Below are 10,010 nucleotides of genomic sequence, written 5' to 3' on the forward strand. Positions count from 1 at the left end.
TGTTTGAGATTTTATAATGGGTGTGTATTGCGCAGCTCGTTAAGTGCTAGAGTGATGACATCACGGTCAGAGTGAAGCAGAGCAGGAAAATGTTCTGTGATTTTTCCAAACAAATTGCTCCCATTCCCACAATTTTTACTCTTTATACACCATTTTTGGCCAAAAAGCTCGGAAATGTTGTGCTGGTCGCAACAAAGTGTCTATGGAATCCAACGGACTTACACATTTGGCTCAAACAGCCGTGGAGCGACATAAATTCCAACCAACTACTCCATTAGACCCCATGTTAAATCAGAAAAGAAATTTGTCAAAGAAAGCAGACGGTACCAGTTTTGTAACTTGCGCTGGCGCTCACATTTATAACACTATGAACATAAAAAACATACCAGGGCGTTCGGCAGAGTCTTATCTCTCTCACGGTGCACTTATTTTATTGATTGGACTCATGGTTTTGGTATAAAGTGCATTTGTTTGACAGGTGTTTTCCAGTGTTTTCTCATGAAAAGTCTGCCAAGCTCACAGGTGTTCTTAATTCAGCTAATTACTGATGTTTATAAACAGACTCACAGACTCTCCAGGCCCTGCGTCGTCACCATGGCAACCAGTGACACGCACGCACGCGCTCTCTCTCTCTCTCTCTGTCTGTCTGTCTGTCTCTACACAGAAGGATTTACAAATAAATGTGACTCACAAATGCACGCAGAACAAATATATTTCTGCATTTGTATGTATTTGTGTGTGGATGTTTTCTATTTGTTTGTGGATTTGTGTGTATTTGTTTGTGGATCTCTTCACATTTGTTGGTGGGTTTTTTGAGACTCCCCTGCCTGGCCGGATTCACAAATACGTTTTTTTTTAACATGGACCTATCTGTAGCCAATCAGATGTCAGCCTCATTTTCAAGCAATCACATGAGCGCAGCTCCCCCCTCCCCTCCCCACGAGGCTGCCAGCTGTGTTCACACCGAACGCAGGGCGAATTATTCGCTTGATGAGATTACATACAAAGTCTTTGCACAGACACGATGAGACTGCAGTGACGCGAATTTTGCGCGGCGCGTTTGGGGCGACGCATTTGAGGCGACGCGTTTTGAGCGTTTGAAGAGACGCGTTTGGAGCGACGCGTTTGGGGCGTTTGGAGCGACGCGTTTGGAGCGACACTTTTGGAGCGACGCGTTTGGGGCGTTTGGAGTGACGCGTTTGGGGCGCTTGGGCCGTTTGGAGCGACGCGTTTGGGGCGCTTGGGGCGTTTGGGGCGACGCGTTTGGGGCGACGCGTTTGGAGCGACGCGTTTGAAGTGACGCGTTTGGGGCGTTTGGAGCGACGCGTTTGAAGTGACGCGTTTGGGGCGTTTGGGGCGACGCGTTTGGGGCGTTTGGGGCGACGCGTTTGAAGCGACGCGGTTGGCGCGATGTTCCTCCTGTCATCACTGACGTCCTGTTGTTGTTGAATCAGGAAGTACAAACTGTAGCCATCTGTGTTCACCCAGAGCTCTACGCAGGGACGTGCGGTCAGGGTGTGATGATGAAATGTAAAAAACAAATAATGCTAAAATAAAATAAATATTAATATTTCTCTACTGATCTGCGCTATAAATGTAATTTCTGTATTATTCCAAACATTTTTATAATGAAAATCTCTGAATTAGCGCATGTCCTGTTCAAACAGAGAGGAGACAGTGAGGTGAGGCAGTGACCAGCTGTTCCTCACCTCAGACTGTGAATCCCTCACTAACTGGGTTGAGCGCGTGCCTTTTGCTGTCTCATTCCTGCACACACTGTAATATTTGTAGACACTTTTATTATATGTCCTTTCTTTCCATAGAATAGGTACTGTATTTCACGTCTGTGTAGAACATATTTAGTGTTGCTGATCTGACATTAAGGGGAGGCAAACACTACTCTGCCTCAATGAAGGGTGCGCGAGAGCCCAAGGCTCGGGTTTATTGCGTCAATTAACACAGAGCAGATCGACCCAGGCAGGAAGTCAGACACCGATAAGGGATAGAGCATCCGGTAAGTTTTCAAAATAAAAGCGTCAGCTTTAACTTGGTTTAACTTTTTCAAGAGTATGAATCTAAAATGCAGAAAAGAGAGAAGCATTACCTCAATCGAACCTCAACGATACTGCCAGTAACATCAGCGTTTATGTATATATTGCGACGTCTTCGGGCAGTAGAAGCCACACTGTCAAAATTTCTTGCGAAATTTTCTAGTTACAGAAACTGTTTCATTGACTTGAAATTGTTGTATGTAATTGTTGTGCGAAAAACCTAAATAAAAAACCGGCCTTACATTTTGTAAGAGACTGAAACCAAACAACGTATTCTGGTCCTTTAAAACAATTTAAACCTCTTTCCCTGTCCGTTAACCGTGCGATCCAGACGTGACGACAGAAGCTACCATACGGTGCTTAAGGTAAGTACCATGGGTGAAAACTGTGCAGTGTTAGTCATAAAATAGTGAGAATGTTCACAATAGGCAATAGTAAAGTACAGACGAAGTACATAACTATTATATACAGGGTGCTAGGGTTGCATCCCATTGAGAACGCCTAGGGCTTTAGCCGTAAAATAATTTCAAGAAGACAATTAATCCGAAATCCTAACAATAGCGACGGGGTGAGATAAAAGGCCGAAGGTATTGTTCCAGCACCTCAAAAAGGAACGTATATCCTTGCAGGTGGGACAGCCGACGGAGTGACCACCGTGTTAGGTGAGAACGACTTCCCCGCCTAGAAACGGGGCAGGCGCCGCTCACGCTTCAGTACATTCACTTTAGTACAATATATGTACTTCTTCAATCTCTGTATATTTGTAGAAATATGTAAAAACATCAGAATAAAAGTATTGTCAAAATATGTTTTAGTCAATAGCTGCATCATGAATGGATCATTTGTACTTGTGTATCTGTCTATACAGTGGAGGACTGTACGCTAACTAAGCAGTTGTATTCAAACACATAAATTCATACAAAGCTGAGGTACTTGTACTACTTGAGTATTACCATGTGGAAATATAAAGTTGCACATACTTCTACTCCACTAAAATTAAGAGGGAGGTATCGTACTTCTTATTTGTTATGTTATGACACTGATAGACACGCCACGCCCTACACTGCGCATGACCGATATCACAGGTGAACGTTCATTCACCTGACTCTCCCTTAAGCTTGAGGTTTACTTTTCATAACAATATGAAAACGTTATTTATGTTGCTCCTCTTCTGTCATGTTTCATCTACAGGTAAGATCACACTGTGACTCTCACCGTTACGCTGTTTCCTGTTATTATTGTCGCTGTAAAACTCGTTGAGGTCACTTTTTATATAGTGCGACATTAGGAGCGCTAGTTTCACTTTCACTCCGTCACACGTGGGTTTACAATAATTCCATTATTCAAACGTGTTCATTTGACACTGACTCAACATGATCAGCCTATGTATTGTTCTCATGTAGGGTTACTCCTCAGTGCGTTACAGAACGACTCATATACTTCATTCATGCTTTACTGTAGGAAAGTAAAAGTTGGTCATAACCTCTGTGTGAAGTAATGTCTGTATCTTTAGGGAGGATAGAGGCTATCCCCATATATTATTGTTTGTAAGTCAAATTATATATGACAACTATTGCAACACATTGACGAGCTAATAATAATAATTCCCTAAATACATAATTACAAATGAACAAATATCTGCTGTAAGAAGGCCAAAGTTACATGATTTCAAATAAGGATACAATAAAAATATATATTATTATTGTATACTGGCCATCTACATGACTCGTTGCTCAATGCACAAAGTCACAACATAACATTAGTAACAGGAGTGGGTCTATAACATATTCTTTAGGTAGCTCATTATTATTTAACATATTTTTAAATTCTCCTATTATTTTATTTTAATTGACGACCATTAATATCCATAATTTGTATAAAAATTAAGTTCCAATAAACCTTATTTGTCCTGCAGTGAAACACTCCCTGAAATATTTCATGACTACAACTTCTGGAGTCTCAAACCTTCCAGAGTTTGTGGGTCTTGCGTTGGTCAATGAAGTCCAGATGGGTTACTGTGACAGCAACATCAAGACCGTAGAGCCCAAACAGGACTGGATGAGAGATTTTATGAAGGATAACCCAAAACACAGGGAGTGGTATGTTCAGAGGTGTTTTAGCGAGCAGCAGGTCTTCAGAACCAGGATTGTTGACTTGAAGCAACGCTTAAACCAAACTGAAGGTAGGCCTGTTTATGTTGATGTTTAACTTTTGGCTGGTGAGATGTAGCTTCCTGTATGAACACATGACAGTGCTTTTTGATGAAGAGAATATGGACTTTCACTCTGTTTTCCAGCAGATGTTGAGTGGCTTCCACAGAGCCAATAATTGGTGGATCAGCGTGTCTCTGTGGTGAAGATGTGATATTATGTGTTAATAATCATCTGTGCTGCGATGTCACTTTCTCCCTCTCTACCTCGCTCAGGTGCCCACATTTTACAGAGGATGAGCGGCTGTGAGTGGGATGATGAGACTGGAGAGGTTATTGGTTTTAATCAGTATGGTTATGATGGAGAAGACTTCATTGCGTTGGACCTGCAGACGCTGACGTGGACTGCATCAAGACAACAGGCGTTCACCACCAAACTTAGATGGGATGCTGACAAAGACAGATTAGAATACAATAAACATTACCTCCTCCATGAATGTCCTGACTGGCTGAAGAAGTATCTGCACTATGGGAGGAGCTTTCTGCAGAGAACAGGTAGATTCACGTGACCTGATGCTTTTTATTCCACTTTTATTTCATAACTTTATTCACTTAAAGCTCATTAAAGTTCCTCACGGTGACTTTAAGTGAGATCATTCACATCTGCATCTGCTACATGAACACATTTAACTCCCAGAACTTCATATTGGAATGCTAATATTAAGATAAATAATAATCAGGGCTGGGACCAATATTTATTGATGATTACTGATACTCAGGAATATCACTGAATAGATTCTTGAATTAATGATGAATGGTCCTTAAGATAAAATTCAGTACATGAAAAACATGGTTATTAAACAGAAGCATTTTCACTGATTTAGATATCTTTACATTTAATAAAAAACACATCTTCAGCGTATAAAATACAATGCATTGTAACGATTAAAGGCTTTGGTTTAGATTCATTACAAACAGTTCTGTCTCGGTGAGAGAGACAAAGAGACATTTCCTGTCTAAACCTCTCAAATAATTTAATTTAAATATAAACCTTCAAAAAAAAAACAAATTAAAATGAAATGTTAAAGGCTTTTGGACTTCAAACTATTATACATTATTTCACAAATAAGTACAGATTACAAAAACATTCTCAATAATTAATAAAGATTTGTGGAGCAGAACTTTATTTTTATTCTTCATTTACACATTTATTTCAATGTTGTCATTGCTTAATATTAAATATACAGATAATGTAGTGCAGTGCCTCACTAGTACTAATTATTTAAGTGCTGTAATATTATCATGAATAAGACTCCCCCTGGTGGTGCAAGACTGCATGATATGCTTTTTTTTCCAGAGTAAGAAAGTAACGTGCATCAATATTTACTGATGGTTTTAAACTGATTTTGAATTTTCTTGTCTGTTTGTTTTTAAATCCCTAGAACTTCCCTCAGTGTCTCTCCTCCAGAAGACTCCCTCCTCCCCAGTCAGCTGCCACGCTACAGGTTTCTACCCTGACAGAGCCATGATGTACTGGAGGAAAGATGGAGAGGAGCATCATGAGGACGTGGACCACGGAGAGATCCTCCCCAACCACGATGGATCCTTCCAGATCAGTGTCGACCTGAACCTTTCATCAGTCGCACCTGAAGACTGGAGGAGGTACGACTGTGTGTTTCATCTCTCTGGTGTGGAGGACCACATCGTCACCAAACTGGACAAAGCACAGATCAGGACCAACTGGGGTAAGACTGAGATCAGATGTGATGGAAATTATTTCTATGATTACAGTGTACTCATCACAGTCATCATAAACTAAACATATTCCATACTGTGGTAGAGACAACATGTGAATGTTTTGTGTTTCAGTTTCTCCGTCAGAGTTTCCTGCTGGTGGTGTTACTGGAGTTGTTGTAGCACTGCTGCTGCTTCTGGTACTCTGCATCACTGGACTCTTCATCTGGAGGAAGAACAATAATGGTGAGTGAAGCCATTTTTACTCCACTGTTGGATTCAACACAGTAGAAGACGTACTGGGTATACTGTATAAGAGCTGCTCTCCCACATTTACAGTCAAAGCAGAAATCAGTGAAATTAATACAAAACATGCAAAAGTGTTTTGTTGGTTTCTTTTCATAAACTCTGTATTTTCTTCAACATCTAATATTGTAATGTCTCTTTATTTCAGGATTCAGACCTGCAAACACAGAGTGAAATGTCCATAGTTGTCATGGCAACGTCTGCAGCATCAAACAGGTCTTCAATTGTTTTAAACATATATTTCTTCTGTACGTTTTTTGACTACTTTTGCATACTTTCAGTGAAACCATTCATATATCTAAATATTCAGATCTTAAACTTCATATTTACTATTTAAGTACAAATTGTACGAACAAGAAAATATTCAGCAGGAATGTTTTTGGTTTCACTTTTTTTACAGTGCAAATGAATGAAGAGAATCTTCAAATCCTCTTAGACCTACTCCACTTTGTAATGCTACTGCGTCCGCAGACTTTTAGCTACAAACCTCATGTAAACTTTAAATGGGTTACAATAATTTCATCTATTGATTCATGAGTCAACTTTTAAATATCTTTAACAGTTTTGCAACATCACAGTTTACATTTTATGCTGTTTTCAGAAGTTTTTCAACATTTTTAATGGGTGTGTACACTTAATTTAGCCTTACACAAACATGTCCCACTTAAGCACTTATAAGCCTCACAAGACGAACTCTTCAGTATCTACAGTTTGTCTAGAGATTTCTGTAAATCTAGTTTTCTCTTGGTAAATTCTAGAACTGATGCGTGTTTCCACTGATAAAGATCTTGAATTATTTAAAGTAAACCTGCTACTTCTTGAAATCATTGTTGGCACAATACAACTTTTAATTGTTATTGTGATACTCTACACAAAGGAACTTCAAAGTCTTAAATATGGTAGGAAGTCCTGGTATCAATAAACAGATCAAATAAAACACAGGATAGTTATTGGTTCAATGGTGAACAAACTGAACTATGGTTATTGTTGTTATCTGCCAGGAGGATCATGCAATCTGTCCTGTGTGTGTGTGTGTGTGTGTGTGTGTGTGTGTGTGTGTGTGTGTGTGTGTGTGTGTGTGTGTGTGTGTGTGTGTGTGTGTGTCAGTCTTTGTGTCTGTCCATGACTGCTCTCGCATTCAGCTGCAGCAAACTGCATTATATTTTGGGCGGCCAGTCATTTTTTTTCACTGTTTTTGCAATAAATGTTTTATTTGTTTTATTTATTTTCTCTTTAGTTTGTCACCTGCATGCTTTCACTCTGGTTAAACACTCCCTGTTTAATTTCAATGTGTAAACTTTGCCGTATGAATGAGGTTTGATTAATTAAATAAAGATACATCTCTGTCATGGTAACAACTGTTATGTTGGTGTCTTTTCTATTGACTGCATCCAAAAGGTGCGCTTTAGATCAGTGCTACATTTAAAACAGCATCACCAGGTTATCCATTAATCTGAGTCTTTGCACTCTAACCTTATCAACAAACTTGGCAAGTTTAACCATTAATTCATCATGTTTTGACAAGAAATCCTGGTGGCCTGATTTCCTCTTAAAAAACAATAAATTCTGTAACCCTGACTCAAGGCTGACACTGATTAACCAACAGTTCATGAATCATTCATGTCAAATGCATTGAATGTGTTGTAACTCTATTATGATCCATTCATTCTGTCCACTTCCCTCCTCTGTTGCTGTCCCTAAGACGGAGGATGTCGTGTGAGTACAGATTGTAAAGCCCTCTGAGGTAAATTTGTGATTTCGGGCGATACAAAATAAATTGAATTGATCACTAAAGACGGCCCACTAAAGGGAGTAAGACAGAGACGAGCTGGGATTGTGCATTTTGCCGGTTCAGGATGGGCAAAGCAGAAGACTCTGGGGTGGAGGAGAGACCCAAATGGGACAACAAGACTCAGTACCTGCTGACATGTATTGGCTTTGCAGTGGGAATTGGAAACGTCTGGCGTTTTCCTTACCTGTGCCAAATCTATGGAGGAGGTGAGATGCTATAATTTGATGCACCAGATTAATTAAGTTTGCTGTTAAAGATTTATACGTTTTATCACCCGTGTTATTTTTAATTTATTACATTTTTCAGACTATTTTTGGGATTATGAGAAACTGAATTGAAATGCAAACGCTATGAATTCTTTCTGCGTCAGTGTAATTAGTCATTAACAAATGGACTAGGCCAGTCATTGTCACAATTAAGAACTGCATCTGTGTTTAATTGATCGCGGTGAACATTTGGGATTGTTTCTTGTGTTTACTTCCTCATAGTTCCCAGTGAAATCTCTTCAGTTCCAGACAAAATCCTAAAGGACCTGAGTCAGGCTTAACTGATTAAAACAGCCCAAAAAATAAATAAAATGTATTTATATTTCTGGAGATCTTTTAGTATTGCAATGCATAACATAACCTGAAATCTCCCTTTTATGGCTTGATTAAGGTAATAATAATGCATTTGTTTTACTAACATGGTTCAAACAAGTGTTGTAGTCAAGACCACCGAAACCGAGACCAAATCATGAGCAAGACCAGAGTGTAGCGAGACAAGACCAAGACTTTGAGGGGATGACTAACTGTGAGGTCAACGTTTGCTTCATGTCTTCAGGTGCATTCCTCATCCCCTACCTGATAGCGCTGGTGTTTGAGGGCCTCCCTCTGCTCTACCTGGAGCTGGCTATAGGACAGAGGCTCCGCATGGGCAGCATCGGTGTCTGGAACTCCATCTCACCACTCCTGGGAGGAGTCGGTGGGTGGCCTAGAATCATTTGTGACATTTAGGATTTTTTATTTGTCATTTTCTTCATTATTTAACGAGCTGAAAACGTCTTTGTGGTGTTGGAAATGTTGTTTGTCATATATTTCCTATGTGTAGGAATTGCCTCCATGTTGGTGTCGTTACTGGTGTGCATGTTCTACAATACTCTTCTTGCCTCGGTGCAAAATGGCTTTGTGATGACAAAAGAGATCTCACTGGAAATATCGTGAGATTTGACTCAACACAATCACTTCAGGCTGCTGGAGGCAGCAGCAGTGGCATCCTGGAGGAGAACAGGATGTAGGTCCGTTTGTCTGAGACGTTAACAACAGCATTACAATATATTATAGTTTGTATAAATATGTTTACAGTGCTGGAATGTAACTCAGTAGTAGTAGTAGTTACATATACTCAAGTACTGTAGGTCCTACTTAAGTAGTATTTGATGTTGCCTACTTGAGTATTTCCATGTTATGCTACTTTACTCTTCTACTCCACTAGATTTCAGTGGTAAATACTGAACTACTGTTTACTTCACTATGTGTTTGACAGTTGTAGTTACTTTGCAGATTACGGTTATTACAAAATATAAATCAACTTATTATGATGTGTTACTGCAGGATAAGCTTCCCAGCAGTATAAAGTAGTTTAACTCCATCTTTACCAGCTGCAACATTGAAGTGATTAATAAATGCATCAATAATTATAATCCAGTAATATAATATATGATTCTAAAATAGATCATTCTGCATAGCTTACTGTTACTTTTGGTACTTCATACTACATATTGTGATGCTAATACTTTTGCACTTTTACTAAAGAAATATTTGAATTGCAGGACTTTTTACTTGTAACAGTATTTACACACTGTGGTAATTGTACATTCACTTTAGTACAATATATGTACTTCTTCCATCTCTATATATTTGTGGAAATATGTAGAAACATCAGAATAAAAGTATTGTACAAATATTTTTTAGTCAATAGCTGCATCATGAATGGAAAG

General features: G+C 39.2%; 3 protein-coding genes across 5 annotated transcripts in view; all 3 read left to right on the forward strand.

The window, feature by feature from the left end:
- Window positions 1-2,736, forward strand: part of LOC137885815 (sodium-dependent neutral amino acid transporter B(0)AT3-like) — a 13,361-nt gene extending 10,625 nt beyond the window's left edge. Inside the window, exon 5 of the mRNA XM_068728113.1 lies at window positions 2,681-2,736. Within this exon, the coding sequence (XP_068584214.1) occupies window positions 2,681-2,736 (56 nt within the window). The remainder of the gene's footprint in view (window positions 1-2,680) is intronic.
- A 407-nt stretch (window positions 2,737-3,143) lies between these two features.
- On the forward strand, window positions 3,144-7,598 carry LOC137885813 (major histocompatibility complex class I-related gene protein-like). 2 transcript variants are annotated; one of them, XM_068728110.1, is made up of 7 exons: window positions 3,144-3,242; window positions 3,967-4,233; window positions 4,477-4,755; window positions 5,643-5,945; window positions 6,070-6,180; window positions 6,389-6,456; window positions 6,641-7,598. In XM_068728110.1, exons 1-6 carry the CDS (start codon window positions 3,194-3,196, stop codon window positions 6,412-6,414), a joined length of 1,035 nt encoding a protein of 344 aa, XP_068584211.1. In that variant the 5' UTR covers window positions 3,144-3,193; the 3' UTR covers window positions 6,415-6,456; window positions 6,641-7,598. The 2 variants fall into 2 exon arrangements, with proteins under 2 accessions (XP_068584211.1, XP_068584210.1); XM_068728109.1 differs by having other exon boundaries at window positions 6,389-7,598.
- Window positions 7,599-7,648: 50 nt separating this feature from the next.
- LOC137885814 (sodium-dependent neutral amino acid transporter B(0)AT3-like) lies at window positions 7,649-9,660 on the forward strand. Of its 2 annotated transcripts, XM_068728112.1 has the most exons (4): window positions 7,649-7,984; window positions 8,096-8,238; window positions 8,855-8,995; window positions 9,122-9,660. In XM_068728112.1, exons 2-4 carry the CDS (start codon window positions 8,097-8,099, stop codon window positions 9,232-9,234), a joined length of 396 nt encoding a protein of 131 aa, XP_068584213.1. In that variant the 5' UTR covers window positions 7,649-7,984; window position 8,096; the 3' UTR covers window positions 9,235-9,660. The 2 variants fall into 2 exon arrangements, with proteins under 2 accessions (XP_068584213.1, XP_068584212.1); XM_068728111.1 differs by having other exon boundaries at window positions 7,649-8,238.
- Window positions 9,661-10,010: the final 350 nt, after the last annotated feature.

This window comes from Cebidichthys violaceus, unplaced genomic scaffold (assembly GCF_023349555.1).
Source record: "Cebidichthys violaceus isolate CVI_PGR_0920_01 unplaced genomic scaffold, fCebVio1.0.p SCAF_405, whole genome shotgun sequence".
NCBI classification, from domain to species: Eukaryota; Metazoa; Chordata; class Actinopteri; order Perciformes; family Stichaeidae; genus Cebidichthys; species Cebidichthys violaceus.

Bases quoted from the DNA above. Each gene is read 5' to 3' on its own strand.
- LOC137885814 (XM_068728111.1), top strand. From the start codon at position 8,097: ATGGGCAAAGCAGAAGACTCTGGGGTGGAGGAGAGACCCAAATGGGAC. The intron at 8,239-8,854 runs GTGAGATGCTAT...TCATGTCTTCAG, and splicing joins GTGCCAAATCTATGGAGGAG to GTGCATTCCTCATCCCCTAC. The intron at 8,996-9,121 runs GTGGGTGGCCTA...TCCTATGTGTAG, and splicing joins ACCACTCCTGGGAGGAGTCG to GAATTGCCTCCATGTTGGTG.
- LOC137885813 (XM_068728109.1), top strand. From the start codon at position 3,194: ATGAAAACGTTATTTATGTTGCTCCTCTTCTGTCATGTTTCATCTACA. The intron at 3,243-3,966 runs GTAAGATCACAC...TTTGTCCTGCAG, and splicing joins CTGTCATGTTTCATCTACAG to TGAAACACTCCCTGAAATAT. The intron at 5,946-6,069 runs GTAAGACTGAGA...TTTGTGTTTCAG, and splicing joins ACAGATCAGGACCAACTGGG to TTTCTCCGTCAGAGTTTCCT.